The sequence below is a fragment of the Ciconia boyciana genome, chromosome 7, assembly GCF_034638445.1.
Source record: "Ciconia boyciana chromosome 7, ASM3463844v1, whole genome shotgun sequence".
Lineage (NCBI taxonomy): Eukaryota > Metazoa > Chordata > Aves > Ciconiiformes > Ciconiidae > Ciconia > Ciconia boyciana.
In genome coordinates this window covers 60,469,775-60,493,242 of record NC_132940.1, presented here as the reverse complement: position 1 = coordinate 60,493,242, position 23,468 = coordinate 60,469,775, and the positions used below count along the sequence as shown (strand labels likewise).

At 37.1% G+C, this 23,468-nt stretch overlaps 1 protein-coding gene across 9 annotated transcripts in view; it reads left to right on the top strand.

The window, feature by feature from the left end:
* Positions 1-11,740, top strand: part of NLGN1 (neuroligin 1) — a 315,178-nt gene extending 303,438 nt beyond the window's left edge. For 5 of the 9 annotated variants that reach the window (XM_072867356.1, XM_072867355.1, XM_072867354.1 and 2 more), the window contains 3 exons: positions 4,267-4,452; positions 9,125-9,914; positions 10,918-11,740. In XM_072867356.1, the coding sequence (XP_072723457.1) occupies positions 4,267-4,452; positions 9,125-9,914; positions 10,918-11,740 (1,799 nt within the window). Of the gene's footprint in view, positions 1-4,266; positions 4,480-9,124; positions 9,915-10,917 lie in introns of all 9 variants that reach the window. The other 4 variants (XM_072867353.1, XM_072867350.1, XM_072867351.1 and 1 more) reach the window with 1 other exon arrangement.
* Positions 11,741-23,468: the final 11,728 nt, after the last annotated feature.

Sequence of the window (23,468 nt, the reverse complement as noted above, 5' to 3'; positions counted from 1 at the left end):
GAATGGCAAGCAGAAATCATTACCCAGGCAGATAAGCCTATAAAGCATTAAAATTTATCTTAACACAAAATACAGGGCCTGGTTGTGGCGCACACTGCCTTTTTGTCTAATGGACATGTAACAGAGAAATGGTCCAAATGAGCTTAATAAATCTCTTTCTTAAACTCACAAAAGACCACATCCTCACTTCCATAATTCTATTAGAGTTTGCTCCTTTGGAAGAGATAAAAGGAGATAACCTCTCCATTCAGAATATAAAATAGCAATTGTTCAGCTGATGATTGGAATATTTCCAGTAGAAGGACTTAATTATGGAATAAAATTAGCTCAATCTGACCTTTTTGGAGAAAAATGCAAAAATAAGGTTTTTTGCAAATGTCTTCCTGGAATAACTAAAATAAGGAATAATTTCCTTCACTTTTTTTTACAAGAGCAAAAGGTGGTAGTGTATGATAGCAGCATTCTTGGTGAGATGACAGTCCAAGGATAATAATAAGACAGCCTTTGCAGAAAGGGATAATATATTTTAATAGACTAACTGATACAGTTTAAAAAACAGACAAGCTTTCAGACACACAAGCCCTTTTCAGCAAGAGCAGGTTCACCTCTGTGACTCAAAATTGCTAGCTTAATATCTAGATAACGTGATGATTGTGTCATACAAATGCATAGAAATGTATGGTATCTATATTAATTACATCCTGAAAGCTCCTCTTGGGATAAAGACAAAACATATTGTTGCAATCTCTATTTTATCTAAGTGATAAATAGGAATAAGTACTTGCACCCACAGACCTACAGACGGGGTATGATGCTGTACGTTAAAGCTTTTCTCTACGGGTGCTTATTTAGATGAGTTTATCTGTACTGAGGCACTCCTCGCTACAAAAAAAAAAACCAAAACCACCCCAAACCAAAACTGGAAAGAAAAACCTCATATGTTTTATCAGTCCTGTCTCTGATTTCATGACATTTTGAATGCTTCTAAGCCATGCTGATACTACTGCATACAAGAAAAAAGGCATGAACAGGTGGCGATATTAACAGCCTTCTTATGGTTCTGAAAAATGAGATAGAAATGTTTCATGTCATGAAAGTCAACATCAATAATCATCCATCTTGTGTAGATATGGAAGTCAGCCAATGTGGTTCTTGCTGAGGAGGCGTGAGATATTTCTTTTGCATCGGAGCTGTTGCTCTGGACACAAGTCATAATTTGTCTAATATAGATGAATGAGGAGAATATTACTAATACTTCCTTCTTTTTTTTTTCTTTTTTTTTTTTTTTAAATAAACTGAAAGCTCCCCCTTCTGGCACATTTCCTGAACTGAATGCAAGGCTCCTGGTGTCTACTTTTAGCAACAGGAGACATTTCCTGTTTTGCTCTCTTTTTAAGAGCCTTTTCGCAAAGATTCTTTAAAACTAGTATATTTATAGTTTCCCAAGGATTTCCCATTTCCCCATCAAGGTTCGGGGCGTGATGTGAACTCATTTAACAGCAGGGGATTGCCCTAAAGCTTTACCTATAATTTTCGTCTGTTGCTTTTCCAGGCAAAGACTTACTTGCTTCCCACTTTGCTGCGTATTATACCGAGTATGGAAAACAACTTTTTCAGCAAGTTTGAGTGTTAGCATTTGTTTTCCTTCAGGCGGTCACTGTATCTCAGCTATAACCCTACCATCTATTTTTCCTAATAAGTGCCTTGGAATCACTTTGAGAAATCGACAGGATCTTTTTAAACCAATGCTGCAGCTCTGCTGAGAGCAGATCCCGTCCAGGCTCAGGGAATCTGCAAGCCAGGGAAAGGGGAAAAAGCAAAGAGGGACTTGTTTAGGGCACAGTTTTGGTAATTGCTCTAACTGCTCTCATCTCATTGCCACCTGCGCTTCAAGGACCACCAGTGTCAATCGTTCCTCTAATCCCTTAAATCAGTGCAGTCACTTATGTGCTTAATATGATGAACTGATTTGTCACTGATTTTCTACAGTCATACACTTACACAAAGAGAGGGGAAGACTTTCCCAGCATGCGCAGACACAGGATCCTGTAGTTCCCATAAATTCCTACATTTTAATTTTGTTACAGTCGCTGATACCATCCCTCAACTCCAAGCAGGCTGACAAAGGCAGTGAGACTGGTTAGGAAGCTTTCATTAGATTTGCTATCATAGATTCAAAGACATCATCTCTCTGTGTCCTTAAAAACTGTTTATGGGGGACAACATTTTACTGGAACATGAAGACAGGAATGAATGCTTCTGTGCAGGAAGGATTACACTGGGGCCGTCCTTTCACATAGGCATGCACACCAGCCCCTCTGGCTACACAGAAGAAAACGAAAGAGAGTAAAGCAGAGTAAAATAACTTCATATTCATCTCAACTCAGTACCAAGCTGTAATAGTAAAATGAGAATGAATTAATTATATTTATGACTTCCTTTCTGGGCTTTCCCTCAATACCAAGGTGGTATTTTCTTCTATGGTACCGATGCTACTGTGCTCTTTTACGCAGTTAAGTAGTAAATGTGGCGGGTTTTAGCTATAGAATAGTGGTTATTTTAACGTCTAGTATCAAAGTAACAATTTACTATGGCTACAGTGAATGAAGTATGCCCATTAGACTTGGTACATTAGGTCTGGAAGTGGGAGAATTGCTGGCCTGGCACCTTATGCCACTTTCCTGTTCCCTCTCCATGGTAACAAAACTCAGGATTGACCTACACAAACAAAGCTGCTTGCCCTAAACGGAGCATAGCTCAACTACGGAGGCAGCGAGGCCAATTAGCTTTCAGTGCAGTTTACAGCAAAGAAGGTCTGTTAGTATAAATATCTACACATACAACAGAATACCAAATGTAAGCTTGCCATTTGAATTCAAATCAGAATAATAACAAAGTGACAAATGACATGCTCATTATAGACATGAATATAGGTACATGCATGCACCTATCTGTGTTCTTGTTAAATCATTCCTTTATATATGTATACGCACATGTGTCTTTCTTCTTAGAAATGTCTCAAAAGCTGCTTTTATTGTCATAATGAAACAGTAGGACTCCTTTGAGAGATATTTGTCTGAAAAACTACTGTAAACTTCTTTTGAGTAGGCCGTCTGCACTCAAGAGAGTTAAATCAGTAGAACTTTGACGACACTAGAAGACCCACTAATATCTAACTAATGTGGAAATAATTGTTGTAATGGTTGCATTTCTCTACAAAGCATGTACTGAAAAACAGTTACACTGTCGATTTAGTGAGCATTAAATCAGTTTGATATGCAAATGGAGGTGCTGGGCTACTTCATAATGCTGGTATTATTTAAACATATGTTTATTAAGCTGAGAAAATTGGAAATGTCAACAAATGGAATGCAGAAGGAAAGCAATGTCTTTTCTCAACAGAGACTTTCTTCGAAGTTTTTATTGTCCACCTTTTAGAGTCGGTAGGCTCTAATGACAAGAGTAACAGCAATACTCAATACGAGGGTACTGCTGGGAGTAAAGCGTAAAACAGCCATTCCTGCACCTGACACATTCTGCCGTTTTTCTTCCAGCATGAATAAAAGGGAGCACTTCTTGTCTCTCCGGATTACCTCTGAGCTCTTATCTTTTTGATGTTAAGGGGTCATGGAAACAGCTTAAATTGTCGTTATCCATTTAATGTAGATTCAATTAACTCAGGTTAATGACTATGGGACGGAGCTCAGGGAGTTGAGAGCTGCTCACATTGTTCAACCCAGCTTGTCCTGTGACACAGGCTGCATTTTTGGGGGGAGAAAAAAGGAAAAGATAGTGTGTTGCCGGGACATAACCAAACACAGTCTACAGAGAAGTGTAGCCATTGCCTCTCAGGCATGCGCAAAGCTCATGGCTGCCTCTAAGTACAGAATTGCAATACACAGTTGACCAAATCACTTACAAAATGACTGCAGCATATCTGTTTGCTACGCATTTACTCTTAAACTTAGTACAATCAACACGAAGTCTTTTGGAGTAATACATTGTGACCTGTTAAGACTTAGACAAGTATTTTGCCTGGGATGTATCTTCATCTTCCCTAAAGTAATGTATCACGGCCAAAAGAGTGAATACCAAATAATTTGTTTCAGGAAGAGTGCAAAAGTGCACATTGTTGTCCAGTGAATACGGAAAATTGTGTAGTTGCATAATATTTAATGGCATCTACTTTTGAAGTCTTAGAATATTGCAACAGGATTACTCAGAAGAGCACTTGCTAACCCTTTCTTTTTTCATTTATGTTCACAGGATTTTTGAGCACTGGGGACCAAGCAGCAAAAGGAAACTATGGCCTCCTTGACCTAATTCAAGCTTTGCGATGGACTAGTGAAAATATTGGGTTCTTTGGTGGTGACCCATTAAGAATAACTGTTTTTGGATCTGGTGCAGGCGGTTCATGCGTCAATCTGTTGACTTTATCCCATTATTCTGAAGGTAACCGTTGGAGCAATTCAACCAAAGGTATTATGCAGGTTGCAAATTTTGACAATTTTGGTGTCTGCATGCCACCACCATTAGTACTATGTGATGCTCTGTATATTCTCTTTGTTCATAGAATGAACTGTTGAGTTCAGCTCGATATTAAGCAAACTTTTTAAAGGCTGTACAAGCCGACTTCTCCCTCAGCTCTTCTGTGCATGTTTAAATTTTGGGTCACTTTCTTCTTTTTCCTATGGAGCTTTGTAGAAACACTTTATAGCAGACTTCTGAACAGCATTTTCTCGGTGCATCATTTTTGTCTCTTTTCTTTCCTACCTAAGGGTGTCCTTTTTGGAAAACCAGTCAGTCATGCTCACAGTAGATGAGGTCGTCTATATTCAGATAGTCATGAAAGGCATGTTTAGTTTCTCATGAGGAGCAGAATTTAAAGAAAACTAAAATGACACAGTTTCTCTTTTCAGGCTAACAGCTGAAATGCTTAAAACTATTATTTTGTGTGAAGAAAACAAGTACCTAGTTCAGAAATCTTTTGTCTGAAACTGCATGAACTTCACTTGCTGTCATCTAATAAAAGAATGGTTGAATGTTTTGCATGCATGATCCAAAATTGTCAAAGCATCCAAGTTGCAAATGGATTTTCTTCTATATGTTTTTTCCTATTCCATAACTAACACCTTTTCTCTCTGGTTAAGGCAGACAGCAGGACATTAAAAACATGCTGTTTGAGGCATCCATTTTTTTTCCTATGATTTTTGCACCACAGTTCCACACAGTTTCTCTCATTTGCATGGCTATTGCTTATTGATCACATTATATTTGTCTCACTGTTTTCTCACATTTTTATCTGTATTGTTTAGTTTTACCAGGGACATCACACTGTGCCCTGTGCATACAATCCTCCACTAATTTATATTGCTGTATCTCCATGGGGGACTAATTGGCCAGTCCTAAAAATATAATTCCACTGACATTAAAAGAGCTGCATTTACCCAAAATCATGATGCAGAGCCCACTGAGGTCAATAGAAGTGACAGATTCTTTAGATCAGGCCTTTACACTATTTTAAATGAGAGAATACTATAGCTTTTACAAGAAAAGTCTAGTGGTGGTATATGCAATTTTTCATATAATAGACTGTGGTTTAACTTTTAGTCTATTTCCACAATTTGATTTTTAAGGTAATCTTTTTTTCCATAACTACCTGCGGCTAAATAGGACATATTTATAAACTGGCCTATAAGAACAAGAGGTAAGCATTACCTCACTACACTGTAATCTGAGGGTCACACTGCACCATCTTTTTTCATCAGAACTCACAAAAATAACTTTTGTAATAGAGGATTTAGCTTAAGGTTGAATGAGGAGACCTGGTTTATCCTCTCCTAATTCTTACTTGGTCTTAATCTTGATCTTCTTGATGTAACATGGCATTAATGAGAAATGCCACATTTACAATATCTGGACAGTCATGTGTTACCTCTTATCAGCAAATTTTACCCTGTCATATTCTGGCCTTCATTACCCCTGGCCATTCAACACATGGCCAGAATTCTGCCAGGAGCAGAATTTGTTTGGGCAAACTGATGCAGTAATTTGCCAGCGTAGCAGATCAAAGGATTTGGGAGGGGACTGGAGAGGGCTTACAGATATATACTTAAAATCCGATTGTAAAAGTAAATTTTTGAGGATTTCTTTTATAAGAAAGCAAAAACATGCTGTACTGAAATTTGGATTAAACAGAACAATGTGCCACAATGTTATGTTTCATTCGGGGATAGTTAGACCTGCCATTAAAAAAAAGTGCTAAAATAAAGATTGGTCAGCTTCAAATAAGAAAAGTTATTTCAAGTTTTCAAACATTTTCAAATATCTTAACATTTTCAAAAAACCTTTTGTTTCACATTATTAACCAGTCTCTTTCATAAGCTGTAAATTCGGATGCTCTCTTTGCTTCCTTCATTTCCCTTTGAAAGGATCCCTTGGTAGTTGAGAGGATGCATTCAGCCTACATCAAGATGGTGCTGTTCACAACTGCCCATCTGCAAGTGGGCAGAACAGCACCCATCTTCAGAGAGTGCTCTGAACATGTAGATGAATATATGCAAATTACTTTTATTTACTTTGGTGAGACTTTGAATAGGAGTCACAAAGTGATATGGTCCATTGAACATTTAAATCTTCTTTCCATCAGTCTGAAGCCCATACGCTATAATAATCATACACATTATCAGATAAAAATGTAGTTCTCCATCCTGTGTGGTACCAATTTCTGCCAGGAATTCTGAGACAGAATGAAAATAATTTTTCATACTGTTGTTCATTTTTCACCAAATGGTTTGAGAGGAGGAATATTTCCGTAAGCATTCTTCAGCACAGGAGGGATGTTTAGTTTCATTTCCTAAGATAATTTTACGGCCAGAGGACTTGACCACTTTTACTTAATCCAACATTTAATGTTTATGTAGCACTTAGCAAGCCATAGTGTTTATATCAGCATTTTCTTAATACGTAGCTTACACTTTCTGTCCTTGTTCAGAGATATTTAATAAAGCAATAAAAATAGATTTACACAATATGCAAAAAAGACACATTATGAAGTAACAGGATATACATCTTTGTGAAAATTCAGTTTTGTCATTTGGTTACATTTATTACAATGCCTGGATCCTCTGCGGTAATTCCACTGACTTTGAGCTGATTTATACGAGCTCAATATCTGACCTTGTAAACATGCAAATATATTTTTACCTGCTTTATAGCTCAAGTTCTTTCTTATTTTTTACTCATATCTTGCAAGGAAATAATATCTTGGATATGACTTCTCATAAATTTAAGGAGAGGCTTGCATTTACATATTTCAGTCCCTACACCTATCTGATTTTAAGACTTTTGGATTTGGACCTAATACAGTCTAGAATTATTTTAAAATTCCTCGGAAGCTTGTAAAATGTTTCCTGCCAGCAACTGATTCCAACTAACTTCTGAGCGTACAGGGTCTGGTACGGCAAGAGAGGCTGTAAAGGCACGCCTCTGACTTGATTTAGAGGCTATGGAAGTTTTTTATCGATAGAAATATGTTACTTATCAAAGTAAAAGCCATCTTTTGCATTATTGGAATAAAATTCTGAGGTAAGCTGAGCACCTTAACTCCAGTTCCTTTAGTGGCAGCATCCAGCTATTCATCAAGCATTGGACCAAAGATACATTCTTAGCAAAATTAAGTGAGTGAGGCCAGATGTCACTTCCAGTCCCTAAGCAACTCTACCAAATTCAATGGAATTACTCCAGGTGCCTATCAGCGTAAGTAAAACCAAATTTTGACCCATATATCTTAAATCTGCATAACTTACGTATGCTATAGACCATTTTGTATTACCCACAGTGAGCTATAGGAGGTAGGGTCCAGTATAAAATATTTTCCAGTAATTAGTGCAAAAGATGTGCTACTGAAATGAACTGGATGCACTTCCATGAAAATGCAAAAAAACAGAAAGGTCACAGTTACCTAAATATAGTCTAAGTTTCTGACATTAGAGATGAGCATTATTTTGCGCAAGGTTCAGACTCAAAATGTCTTTCAGAACCCGAACTGCGCTCCTCAAAGGGAGTGGGAAAAGGCAAAGCCCCAACACAAAGGGAACATGAGAAGTATCGGAACAAGGGTGGAGTTTTGATTGCATTAAAGTCAATAGCAAAAAAATTGGATTGATTCATTGACTACAAGGGGGTGAGCCTTTCATCCATGGTATGCTCAGAAATGCTTACAGAAGGGAGAGGAAAACGTCAGTTTAAACATCTTGTTATTTCTATGAGTAGAATTCCTGGTCCAGAGTGCTAGTTAAATCAGCATAAATTCAAATTAATTGCACAGAAGTCTTTGGGATTTGCTACAAATTTATATGCAGCGCGAGATCATACTCTCTCTCCCCTAAATGAATACCTGAACATATGTTTAAATCTCTGAATTACAAAGCTAAATAGTGTAAAATATATCATTTCCCTTTTTATATAAGTGTGATCACTATAAACCTTCATTAGAAAAACTCCTTACAAAAAAGGATCTTGACTCTTAGACACATAAATTTAATAGCTGCTTCGTACCTTCTCATCTATTACTCCAGAATATGAACTTTTGTTATGATATACAATTCAAAAGCACTGCACCTCTCAAACCAAGTTTGATCTCAAACAAAACATGAAAAAGCAGTACAGTAGGTTTATTTAACTCATAGTTGTATGCACACATGCTGCTGATGGCTTGAACAATATCCAGAAATTCAATCCATTTCAGCGACTTGTTGGCTTTTCCTCCAACCTATAAATTGCTTTAATTTTAGGAATTTCTTTCAAGCTAATAGTGTTTTCTACATAGGTAATGCCAGTTCTTTTTCTTCCTGAGTTTCTTTTGAAAATCTGTTCCTCAGCTGGACTACATTGAGGTAGAATCATTTGCTTCAATTTCTGCGCATATTGCATTTATTTTGTACGCATTACCTGTAGGTACAATGACAGTCAAATCTCACCATCTTGTGTACTTAAGTACTATTAAGATTCAAGTATCTCTTCTGTTCAAGTTTTCTATTGTTTCAAAGAACTCCTTTGAATCTTTCAAGTATGTAGCTGTTTCAAGGTCACTTCAGTAGTTTTTAAATATTTCTCCCCACAGGACTTTTTCAAAGAGCAATAGCTCAAAGCGGAACAGCTCTCTCCAGCTGGGCAGTTAGTTTTCAGCCTGCAAAATACGCCAGGATGTTGGCTACAAAAGTTGGTTGCAACATGTCAGACACTGTAGAATTGGTAGAATGTCTACAGAAGAAGCCTTATAGAGAACTTGTTGACCAAGACATTCAACCAGCAAGATACCATATAGCCTTTGGACCAGTAATTGATGGCGATGTGATACCAGATGATCCTCAGATATTGATGGAACAAGGAGAATTCCTCAACTACGACATCATGTTGGGAGTTAACCAAGGGGAAGGGTTAAAATTTGTTGAAAATATTGTGGATAGTGAAGATGGCATATCAGCTAGTGATTTTGACTTTGCAGTTTCTAATTTTGTTGATAACTTATACGGATACCCTGAAGGCAAAGATATATTGAGGGAAACAATTAAATTTATGTACACAGACTGGGCAGATCGACACAATCCTGAGACCAGGAGGAAAACGTTGCTGGCTTTGTTTACTGATCACCAGTGGGTTGCACCAGCAGTGGCTACAGCAGATCTTCACTCAAATTTTGGATCGCCTACATATTTCTATGCCTTCTACCATCATTGCCAGACAGATCAGGTACCTGCATGGGCAGATGCAGCCCATGGAGATGAGGTTCCTTACGTACTAGGAATCCCCATGATTGGTCCTACTGAATTATTTCCTTGTAATTTCTCCAAAAATGATGTCATGCTAAGTGCAGTAGTGATGACGTACTGGACAAACTTTGCAAAAACTGGGTGAGTATCAGATAATGAATAGTCTTGTATACAAACTCAAGATATAATGATGCAGTGCTTTCCCTTGGTTATCTCCCTTGGGAATGCCTCTGTACTTGTAGGATGAATAAGAGATTAAGAATTGGGTTGGATATTTATGTTTATTGTAATGTCCCTCAGCTCGCTTACACATTCTAGCAAAAAGAGGGAAAAAATAGCTTTGTGAACATTCTGTGTGAAGAAATTAAAAAAATACTTTGTACACAAAAATAATTAAGGGATCCACAGAAAAGTGCAAAACTAAGCATTTAGCATATGTGTATAGTTAAAAATGGTTACATTAGTAACTGCCTTTACCCCAGCACTGATAATATTTTCATCCCACGAGACAGAAAATTGCATAAATATTGCATCAAATATAATGCAGCTTATTTTAATAATGTATTTTCTTTTAAATTGACACTTCTGACCATAAAATATGTGACTTCAAACTTGAAAAGTTTTGTCATTTTCATTAACTCTTCTTTCACTGGCAGTTCAAAACACTTTTGTACCTTTGGCCATTGGACTCTAAGTCACTATGGGTTATACTGAGTTATGCCCTGCCATGGTCTTTCACCTCTGAAAGGCCACAGATACCACATATAAACTGAAATGCTGAGCTTTATGAGCTTTATGTTACTAAAAAAGAAAAGCAAAGCTTAATGTCCTCTCACACTGGTCTCTCATGGACGTTTGTCCTCATTACCACATTGGTGGCAATCTGTCCTCAGCAGCAAAAGATTTCAGTGTGAGAGACACTAGCATTTCAGGGAACTAGGGAAGTCGCTGAAGTCTATGTAAAAGAAGGGTTCATTTGCGTAATGCTGTTTCTAATCAAGATTATTAAGGCCTCTAATTTTAGGAAATAGCATTCTGCTGTGTCCAAAGGCAGATTTAAACATTACGTATAAAATCGTAATTATGTTAATTTTATAATTCCTTTTGAAATACTTTGTAACATTGGAGATTATTTTTTTTTTAGTGACCCAAATCAACCAGTGCCGCAAGATACAAAATTCATCCATACAAAACCAAATCGGTTTGAAGAAGTAGCATGGACCAGATATTCTCAGAAAGACCAACTGTATCTTCATATTGGATTAAAACCACGAGTTAAAGAACACTATAGGGCCAATAAAGTGAACCTTTGGTTGGAACTGGTACCTCATCTGCACAATCTTAACGACATTTCACAGTATACCTCTACCACAACTAAAGTGCCATCAACTGATAATACTTTCAGACCAACAAGGAAAAATTCTGTTTCTGTTACTTCAGCCTTTCCTACAGCCAAACAAGATGATCCCAAACAACAACCAAGCCCGTTTTCAGTGGATCAAAGGGACTATTCAACAGAATTGAGTGTTACTATTGCAGTTGGTGCATCTTTGCTGTTCCTGAACATTTTGGCCTTTGCAGCATTGTACTACAAAAAAGACAAGCGGAGACATGATGTTCATAGGAGATGTAGCCCACAACGTACTACTACCAATGATCTTACGCATGCACAAGAAGAGGAGATAATGTCCCTCCAAATGAAGCACACTGACTTGGATCATGAATGTGAGTCCATCCATCCACATGAGGTGGTTCTTAGGACCGCCTGTCCCCCAGACTACACGCTAGCTATGAGAAGGTCTCCTGATGATATTCCCTTAATGACACCCAACACCATCACAATGATCCCCAACACTATACCAGGGATTCAACCCCTACACACATTCAATACATTTACCGGAGGACAGAACAATACTCTGCCCCATCCTCATCCCCACCCCCATTCACACTCAACAACCAGGGTATAGCCAGACAAGACGAAACAAACTTTATTTTTTGATGGATTACAGTAGGTGATATTACTGAAGATTACTTGGCTTTCAACCTACAAGACTCTTACTATTTAAATATGGAGGAATATTATGTGAATATACATATCAAGAACTTTTGGGGTTTTGAAAAAAATGAATTGTACATATATCAAATGAACTTAAGAAACAAACAAACAAAACAAACAAAAGAAAAAACAAAAAAACCCAACTGTTTGCAATTGCTTGAAGCAGTTGTCCTGAATGATACTTTTTCATTCGCATTCAAGTATTAATTTTTTGAAGATTTAAGTTACATAATGGAATTAGGCATGTGCAACACAAACAGGAAAGAACTATGACTGAAAATTTTAAAAACCTATAAATATGCACAAGGGACACACTAATGGAATGTCAGATAATTTTCACCAGTTTTTATTTGGACCTGTTTTCTTGTGTAGACCATATTTACATATTTGAATAAGTACACAAAGCACCAATGCTGTTAAGGCCTTAGAAAGGGGCTCATGCTGAAATCTGCCAGTCAGAGAAGTTTTACAGCCTGGCAGGTACAACATTATCACATAAGTGCTGTCAGTATAAAAGTTGTGGGAATAAAGGAAACTGGATATTTTTAGCACGATGTGCATGATAATTTATATGCTTGGTGGCTGTGCTGCTGATTAAGCCGTAATTAAAATTCTTCTCATCCCATTGGATTTTTTAATAGAAGCTTTATCCATCAATTGGCACAACCTAAAGAAGTTTTTAAAGGGGCAAAAGTAATTACAGTAAAATATTTCATGGTAGCTTCAGAAATAGAAGGAATTGCAACAGTTCTTAAAGGTATTTATGGCATTCTAGGTATACAGTGGTGAACCCTCACTGATACGAATCCCAGACAAAAAATCTGTATTATTGATGTTCTTTTTCCTTTCCACCTAAATAATTTCTAACTTTAACATAACTGTTACTTTAATGGAATCTCCTTTGATGAAGGATTTATAATTTGCTGTGATTTAGTTACAGTATATTTAGTTCAAATTGGTAAGGTAAAGTGTGTCCAAAACTTTAATTGCAATGGTATTTTGCAATATAAAAATGCCCCAATATTACCGCTCTGATTACACCTTTCAGTTTATTGTTTAAACTCATGTTGCATGTTACAAACTTTACTTATAATACTTTAATATAAAGTTAATTCCCTTTTTGCTATACATTAGCTTTGCCATTCAAATGAATTCTCTAGACCAGATGGCAACAGTGTAGAAAAAGAGGGTACGTAAGAACGGGGAGAGAGCCAACAACTGGAAATTTTAAAATCTGAATACTACTACAAATGTTTGTGTGATTTGAAATGAACGTTCTAAAATCACAAGAAATTTTTCATTCCCCTGTTGCTTTCCAGTAATTCTATACCATGGTCCTTTCAAAATGTTTGTATATGTAATCAGATGTACATTTATATAAAAGAAATAATTGAGATGGACTTAAGAGCACATCCCTGATAAATACTTTCTCTCTTACCTGTACTATATTTCTATTAGACTAAAGTTATGTGATTTTTTTTTACATTTTTTCAAATTACTAGCAATTTTGATAGTTTGTAAGATAATGCGAAGAACTTTCTCTGACAAACTAACTGCAGTAACAGAAACATTTCTTTTCAGTTACTCTTTTTCAAGAATGAAAGCTTATTACACACAAAAATTGTATACTACTTGATGGAAAATTACTTTGTACTTCTTGGCCATATTACTGGTCACTGAGTGAAATAAAGATAATCTGGATAACGAATATTATTCCAATGCTAAGAGACCTGATCTTTGCTCATTAAAGAGCTAAAATGTTTATTGCTGTTTTGTCATTTTTTAATGAAGTAATGGTAACTGTCTCAAATAAAGAGTAATATCTTAAGACCAGTCTGGCTTTTGAAGACATGAACATGCCTTCTACAACTAATACAACTGCATATTTATGGGCCAGTCCCTCCTACAACCTTTTCTTACAGAAATACTGGCATTGTGACTGTATGAAGGCATAGTATCACATGCAAATCTCCCCTAGGTTTCAGGAATAAGTTAAAAATGCAAATATCAACACCAAAAAAAAAAGCCAAGGAACAGGCCTAATTGAAATAAATCTGCAGTATTCTGTGACAGGAAAAAAATCACCTGGGTTTTATTTGGGTGATTGAACTTCCATAAATGATTGCTGGGAAGTTCAAAGTGTGTTTGCTAGCGTCAAGCACAAACGTTAAAACTGAAGCTGAAAGCAAAATAAAGTACTGCAATGTCAGTCATTTTATTTAGCCAGTAAAAAAAAAAAAGAAATCCATGTATTTAATTAGTGCTTGTTACAGTCCCAAGTCTTAAATTAAGCTTTTTGGTAGAAGCATAAAAAATAGTCTTCAAAATCCAGGGCGGTCTGTGTGCAATTTCTGCCTGATGTGGTTGTGCTTTTAGACTGTGACCTGCCAATGTAAACCAATAAAAAGAATTGTCTGCCATCTGATAATTATTGTTTAATAGGAAGATTGTATTTTGCTATGTTGATGAAACAAAACAAAAAAATACAAAAATATTGATGGCCATAAAACAAGATATTCATGAAATATGATTTTATGTGCTTTTCTTAACTTTATCAAAACCAAAATAACTTTCTACTATAGTTTATTTGTGGCCATATATCTATATATCTCTATATATACAGTATCTGGTAATTGTTTACTTTTATTAGTTACAAAATAAATGATTTAGGTAAACCAAGCATGACACTACACTTTATTTCTGTCAGCCAACAGTATTTAAAATGTGAAAGATGAAGGCAACGACACAAATTTTATCACTCCTGTTTGAAAAAAAAAAAAAAAAAGTCCATTCCTGTGATGCAGATACTGTGAATGTTATTTTAGTGGCTACTTTATAATTACATTACAGCAGCTGGCTTTCCAAAAGTAAGATGGTGTCCCACATTTTAACACAACATTACGAAAGACCAAGAGATATTTTAAAGCTGAAACAAAATAAAAATATAGGAAATGGTTTTGGAATATCTTCATTATGCTTCATGGAATATAAGTTTGTTCTTTTTAAAATAGTTATCTGTTTGGTTTGTTTTCCACGGTAGCCTACAAGAAAGCAAAATTGAGTGTGATATTTAATTTCTTGTATCATCCTTGGACCAGATTTCCAATAAAATTAGGATATCAGTCAGTCTTTGGAAGTTCCGTAAAAATATAAAAAGCCTGCATTTATTGCTTTCACACTTTTGTAAATATGTTTGCAGACCTTTTTAAGAAAATGTACTCTACCATTTTGAGAAAAAAATAACAATGGAATCATTGTCTCGTTTATCTATTAAAATTACAGGCAATATAATGTGCTGTGCTGACATTTCTAGGAGAAATAAAGCAGATGAAAACACATTTTGCTCAATGGTATCTCAGTTGGTTATACGTGGTATTCTCCACCCACTGAAGCCTTGCAGGGCATGGGCGAACTACCTGAATATAACGTTCCCCAGGAAAATGTAGTTGTTGTTTTCGTTGTCTGGACGAAACATGGATTCCTATGTCACAAGACTTTAGTTATTGGATATTTTGGTTATTGAAACACTCTGAAAACCGGATGAATAGAGCTCTAACAAATAAACATGTTACAGCTTTAAAGACACCACTGCACAGAAAATGCTGGAATTTCTGTTGCCAACTTCACTAAGAGATGAAACAGCTGAATTCATAGGAAGCTGTCAAACATCATGGCATTCCTTTGATGTTTGCAAGTTGTTGTTTTTTTCCTGTGGTGTTAGTTTAAAATACTGGCCTTTTTTCCTCCCTTTTTTCTAGTAATGAACTGTTACAGATGATCGCTTTTTAATGTAAGCGAACATTAGATAATTTAATTATTATTGTGAAAATGTGCTCCCAAATAAATTAGATTAATGGGAAATTCCCTGCAGAGGTTTTGTTATTTTTCATTCAAAGCTCTTGTCAAAATATCTGTTGCAGCAGTTCTGCCTTTTTTTTCAGTCTGTAAGCTAAGGGACTTCCTCCAAATAACATTAAAAATCTCTTTTTCTATTTGAAATAATAACACTATAAGATTAAGATGTCCTTCTGAGGCCTCCAAATAAATATGAACAATTTGAAACATGGCGAACAGACTTTTACTCTAAACATTCTAATTTGATTTAATTCTGGCACATCAATACATTTGTATGCAGACTAGAAATCAGCAGCATTTGATAAGGCGTTCAAGAGAACTACATAGCAGAATCAATGAGTTAACCATGAGTTAACCACCAGCCATGCGCGAAGTCCCTTTTCTTTTATGTTCTCTTAATGCGATTGTATAACTGATTTCTTATTCACAGATTCAGTAAAAACTTAACTTTGTGAAATGGGAAATGGTTTGAACAAGGTAATGGACTTCATCTGGTGGAAAATGTTTAGAAAAAAATGTTGAGAATCACCTAGGAAGCATAGATTTTTATGTGCAACCTGGCTTCATTCCTCTTTGTTGATATTATAATTCTCAGTAATTCATACACATGGGAAACTATCATTTCTGTAATAAGCTCTAGTTTCTAAAAGGAATTTAAGTATTGTATGTAAATTGTCGATTAAAGCCTATTCTGAGTTTACTTTCCCTTGCTATTGGGATGAATGAAAAACCTCATAGAAGTACAACAAATTTGTACAAGTAATTTTCATACAGTATCTTGAATTTATTTTTTTTTTCCAATCGAAGATAAAAGTACCATCACAGCAGTAAAAGCCATGTAAGTATTTGTTTGTCACGGAAAATGCCTTCTTGTATATATATATGCATCTTTCTCTCCACGTGCGTACCCACATGCACTACTCCAGCCAATAGAGGAGATTTCAAAAAACATGAATAAACAGGGCATTTTACCTTTTTGCACCATGCAGATCCAATTCACAGGTAAATGCAAGTGCTCAGTGTGGACGTAACACCGATACCTCATTCTGCAGTCTCCGCTGTTATTGACCAGATGCTCAGCTGATGACATTTTTTTTAGCACCAGCTGAATTAGTATTTATCATAGGACCATTGAAATCAATGAAGCCCTGACAATTTACACCAGCTATCGATCTGCTTCCGGAACTTTAATGTTCATCATGGCTCATCTCACCATCCAATTTTGCATATCTTCTCACGCACATGAACACCCACTCATAGAAATTATTACAAGTATAACTACCTGATTTATGAGCACTATCAGGCACTAAAATGTGCTTTAAAATATGCTTGTAGTTATTTGTATGTAAGTCCAAAATTCAGAAAAAAAGAGCCTTCTACATAAAAAAAAAGAGCCCTGGAAATTACACTGATGCAAAGAAAAGCTTTGTACCACAGTTTGCAGCCTTAACGTGCTATAGTAAGTTTTATGTTAAAATCTTTTTAAAAAAGAACATTCAGTTCTGTCTGATCCTCAAATCTATATGTTGACCTATATGTCAAAGACACCATGACACTTTCCAGCAGTTGTAAGCCTACTCTGCTATGCTCCGTTCTGGAAGGGAACAGACATACGGCTGAGCCACACGCTTGCTGTAAATTCAGGACAGAAATACCTGGATTTTTCTCTGTCATCTGAATTTTCCCCTCTCAGTGTCAGCAACGCCAGGCACTCAGCATTTATGAGCTTAGCTTTAGAATGATGCCATTTAAAAAAATAATAAATGCGGAGTTCTGAAGCCTGCAGGGTTGGGCAGTTAGTATTCAGGTTTTCTGCTTTACAGCTGTAAGAGCCAGTAACTTTTTTTCACGTGGGAGTTGATCATGCTGGCAACCAGAGGTGACAATACTAGAGCTCAATTAACAAGAGGTTTGTGAAAGACGGTGTGAGCTGATAACACTTCAACTGCATTACCCAAAAAAAAAAAAAAAAAAAGACAAATTTTGCATGTAGTGATTTTGTTCAGTTGCTGTGGAAGTTAATGAGAATTGCGCTGTTGACTTTACTGAAAGAAGGACCAGTTCAGAAATCTGTATGAACTCCTGTGAGGTCCATATAAAGGCTAAACAGCTATGACCATGGCTTCTAAGAGCCTTTGGATGTTTCCAGACCTCCCTGAGCTATTTATCCATCCGTAGTTCTGCAAAGAGGAGCACGTATGTTCAGGTATCCACGCTCAGTGGCCAAAATCAGGTAGGTTCTTCCCCAAAAGACTCATCACTGTGATAGTGCAAAATCAGCTAATATGCCTTATTTTTCAGCAGGTCTTGTGAGCTTGGTCTCAGCACTGGGTCGGTGTGGCCACATGGCTCTGGGCTGGAGCGTGATCGTATCCCATGGGCGTGAAGGATAGAAAAAGAAAACTTGTGACTGCGAAGCACTCATGGGCCAGATCCAGTACAATATACTAGATATAAATTTTCCCTGGAATAAAATGAGGGGTGGGGCAGAACCTTCTGGCAGGAGGCAGTTTGGGAGAGTGAGATGTACAATGTACCTATTTCTTCCATTAATTTGTAGAAACAACTTCTGCAGTAATTTAAAGCAATTAAGACTATATGAAAAGTTCTAAAAATAATGGATGGTTCCTTTGTCACCAAATACATTTTCAGAAGAAGTCATGCAATGTTTTACTGACTGATGATAAAGATATGGTTGTACAGTGTTGTTTTTCTACTTTTCACAAGGTTACTCCTATGTAGTCATGAAATTTGACTAAGCAGATGAATAAATTTTGCTCTCATTTGCATACAGGTAAGTCTAGAGCAATTTCATGAAAGTGGAAACGTGGACCTTCACTAAAAAAGGTAAGTAACATCCAAAACCAATTGCTCTTGGCCAGGTACTAGTGATTCCTATGTTAAACCCTGTGATGATTTTTTCTTTAACATTCATGAATTTGCCATAAATATATTTTTCTCTCCCCAGTCAGTAACTGGAGTAAGTGTACCACGCGCTTCATAGAAGATGAAGATAATAGGAACCATTGGTTTCTTCTCATGAATCGTGACTTCGGTGTCCAAGATCAGAAAATGTAATAGAAGAGGAAAAATAGCAAGCCAGGTTTTGGGGGTTGGTTGGGTTTTTTTATTATTTTGCTTTTTATTTTCTATAGGCACATTTGGCTATCTTCATTCTCTGAAGGCTCACCAGAACCCAGGAAAGGATAAAACCTTAATTGCCACAGCCAGGAGCTCTGTTGGGAGTTTTCCTCTTTCCTTGTCCAGGCGGAAAGGGCAGGGTTAAGTTCATGAAAGGAGACTTCTCCAGAAAAACAATCCCAACTGTAGCTCTGAGACACAGCAAGGAAGTGTGAAAACACTTGCAAATTCTGCTATGTTTGACAGAAGAAGGAGCATGTATTGTCAAATTTAATAAAATATTGGTAATGGTTATATATTTGAGATTCTATTAACTTTGTTTTAAAAAACAAGTAATCCTTTTTCAACAATACAGTTTATCTTAAACCTAAAAGGGCTACTTGGTTACTAGAATTTGGACTGTGTTGTAATACTGCATGTGAATTCCCCTTTGTCCCATGCTTAGCCTGGTTCCATTCTACAATTCAATTCAGGGATTTTATTTTAAAACTAGAAACTCTGCTTTTATTTAGTTGCTTCAGTATGGACTACTGCTAGCTTGTACTCTCTAATGCATTCATCATTTACTCAAAAAGTATATTATCCCAATCTTTTCAGTTATCATTTATTATCTTTTTTTTCTTAATTCCTTCAAGTTTGGGGATTTTTTTTTTTAATCTGTTTCTGTGATAAGTGCAATTTTATTCTTCTTCATGCCCTCTCACATCATTACTACTGTCTCACACAAATGCAAATATTTGAAATAATTTAAATCTCTGTTTTCTTCACTTATTTTTATCAGTCATCTTGCTCCTTCTGATTGGAATTTGCTTTATCTTGTTTTTCTTGCAGTTGCTTATCCAGGGCTATTCACAGATGATCTCTTTTTCTATGAAAGTAGCATTTGGGTACAGAACAGCTCTGGAGACTAAACTCCTCTATTAACTTATGAACTCCCAGGCACAGAGGAATTGCTATTGGGGATGGGAATGGAAATCCATCTACTCTAGTATCTCTAGCATCTAGCATGGCCAAGACCAAGACTTGTGAGTAGGTACAGGAATCCCTTCAGTTGATAATGACAGGCAGGTGCCGGGAAGTCCACAGCCATCACTGAATTATCCTCACACACATGCCAGACGGTACTTTTTCCCTTTGAAAGATGCTGCACAGAATTTCACAGGCAAAAGCCAATCTTGAGCTAAGGCAAGCATGGGCCTCCAGAAATAAGCAGTGACTTGTAAACTCTGCTGCTTGCTGGATTAAAAAGCTTAAAGAGGCTATGAATAGTTTCTAGCTCACGGCCACACTTCAGACGAGTGTCGATGTATTCTTCCTGGCTGGGCAGACACTAAGCCCTTTGTTCCGAGGGGGGCTTTGTCGTGGTGCCTGTATCTGTGCTACAGCCGTTCCACGGAGCTGAGCTCCTGCTGACCCCGCTGCAGTAAACAGCAATGTTTCCATTGGGTGCACCTGAGAAAGATGAGCACCTTCCATAGCAGAAAGGAATGACGTACAGATGTGGAGCGTCAAACACAATTTTCTACTGTTTTATAACTTGAAACAGCCCTTTGCCTCCCTTCTTAAAGAGCAGAAGGAGGGCTTGATAGTTTGGATATGAGCGTGGGAGGTGTTTTTGCTGTAGATTTCTGGCTGGAGGTAGGTGATCAGGATGAAATTCTTCTTTCCTAAATGTAACTACCAATATCAGGCGCCTAGTGTAAGGAAGCTGACTAGACCTTCTTGGAAGTTAGTAAGAGGGTGAATTTTAGTACTGGATAAATCATAGTCTACTGGTATCTGGTTTCCCTGTTGACTAAGAGGGAACCAAAAGTAGGTGAAAAAAAAATGCTGTCCTTTCTCTCCTTCAGATACACTTAACTATGACAGCCTAAAATCTTTTTATCAGATAAAGCATTTATTTTTATATATGTACACTATTGATAATTATTTATTTTTAGTTGTATACATCAGAATGATAGCTTTTTACAACCTTTGTTTATTTTAGTACTATAGTGCCTATGGCTAAGGGAATAAGACCAGCAGTGATAAGAATTAAATAGCAAAGGCCCTGAGGCAGCATGAAGTAATGAACAATAGTCACTTTAAAAATGTTATGGTGTAGCAACTTTCCAATGGTAAGCGTAGCTAAGACTGGAGCAGGCTGCATATGGCTTCTATAGCAGAGAATGCTATAGAAGAATGCTATTCAGAATGGACTCTGCCTCGGGATGGCTAGGTGGGCTGGAGATTTTCTTCTTATTTCTTCTCTCTCTCTAAATAGCTCCAAGTCTTAATAGATAAGACATAGTTATGTGGCTTACAAGAACTGCTAGTTCCACAACGTTATTTTGTTCCATGTGATATCACTTTGTGAGGGGTAACCTTCGTTAGGAGTGAGTTAGCAAAGTGGAAATGCAGAAGAGAGAAATGCCGTAGGGGAGAGAAAGCAAGGCAAAAGAGCTGGAGGAAAAAGACTGGCCCAGAGGAGTGAATTTCATGGATCAAACCACCACCGTGCAGTCTGGCACACCAGCAGAGACGGAGGCTTCTTGTAGCACTTGGTGAGACTGCTGTGTTTTGCCAGTTTGAGCTTCTTTGATCAATAGGCTGATTCTTCTCAGAAGTTAGTACGGGTTTAGATGCGTTTAACGCACAATAGCTATACTTAACAAAAAAGACTAGCTGCCTATTCTGGTGCAGTGGTGGCCTTTTTTATGTAGGCAGGCATTCCTCTTTCTCCTTCTAGTTTTGAGTGTGTTTGTAGGCTTCAAACCTTTGTCTAAGGACTATAAAAGATGGTAAGAACAGCGAGAGTTCACATGTGAAAAGGATGAGAGTTGTATTTTCAAAAACTGCCCAAAAGCAAAGGGGGTTTTATTAGTTGTAAGCAGCGTAACAAATTATTTCTGTCAGCTTAGCAGCCTCTAGTCACAATGTTACAGTGAGGTGCACTATTTTAACCTGTGTTGAGCATGAAGATATACAATAGATGGATCGATGACAAGCACTTGAAGAAGGGTTTACACGAGTATTTTTAGACTTCTGTGTGGTCTCTGACATCTATTTGACAAGCACTTAAGACCACAAGATTGATAAAAACATGCTTTAGAGCTCTACCTTATTTAAACCATTGTAAACTGGAGAGAGCACTGACTGTTGTCCTGTAAATCATTAGTATTATGAAGAGAACTATGCAAAATGTGATCACTTATGTCTCAGAGAGGAGTTACGTGAATGCATTTGTTCAAACCTCTGAACCTCATGCTGTGTGTTGCAATCAGATTAACTGAAAAGCTAAAAACAAACCAGATAAAACTGATAGCAATAGTTGCCACACACTGAGGCCAAAGAGGTGTAAAAGCTGACAGATATTGGTGGCTTCATTGCCTATTAAACTACTAAAATTACCCATTTAGAGCAGAGATCAATATGAAAAGCACCAGCTAATGGGGACTACCTGTGGTGCAATCACCATCAAGTACACGTCCATCCTGTTGATCTATGAGGCTTCTATAAAACTGTTTTTTCAGATCAGAGGTCAAAGCTAGAAAATCCTGAATTTCAGAGAACAGTCATGAGCATTCATGAGACTCATTGACTCCAATGTCTTCTAGGAACTCTTTTATTTATCTGAAGGATTTGCCCAGACCTTGTCATCTAGTTAACCTAGATACCAGACATAGCAGACTTTGGTTTACAGTAGAATTGTTTGGATTAAAGGTTGGTATGATTACATTTGTTTCACATCTGTTCAGCCAAAAAGAAGCTTTTTTGATACTGTGACTTTCACCTATGTGTCCCTAGCTTCAGTCTTGCACCACATGTGGCATTTTCTGAGGAGGAGAGGTAAGGAGCTTGTACAGCATGCTTACCTGCATAATGGTTTTGTTTGGCTTTCATGAAGTTAATGAAGAGCATTTCTAGGAAATGGGAGATACCTTGTCTTTCATCCCTGACAGCAGGAATTTCCCTGCTGGTGTTCAGACAGTTAGTTTCTGCAATTAGATTTGCATTAATATCTACTCTCTTTTCTCTCTCCATTCTTGGAGGTATATGCTAACGAAACAAGAAATATTGAATGTTCTTGTTCAACTTTGGAGTTTAAAAATGTCTTTGCCTTGTTCATGTTAGTGACCGCACAACCCTAGGATGTTATGAAGCTGTTACGCTTATGTACATTAAGTTGGTCATTGCAAGTCATACTGGAATACAACACTACTGTACAAGCATTATGACACTGTAAAACAATAATTCATCTTTAAACCACAAACACTGCAGCCTCCATAGCTCCACTGGCTGTCTTGGCAGTGTGAAAGTCTCACTGGAAAATCAAGAAAGGTTATCAAAACACAGCACTGGCACTGGAAAGCAACTTTTTCTGCAGGCTGGTAAGGATAAGTGGTCGTAGCCCAGCTGAGTCCATTTGGGACCCTTGCAGATGGCATTTGCAGGCATCAGACTGAAATGCAGCAGTAGGGAGCAATCAAAGAGCTTATTTCGGGTTTTTATCGCTGTCATGATGGTAACGGATCTAGGTCCATGGTCTTGTGTGCTAAGGAAATAGAAACAGAAAATTAAATCTTGGTAAAATCTTAAGAAAAAACAAGTAAACATTTTCTGAGGCTAAAATTTTAATCTGAACTGTTGGCTTGCTGATGACC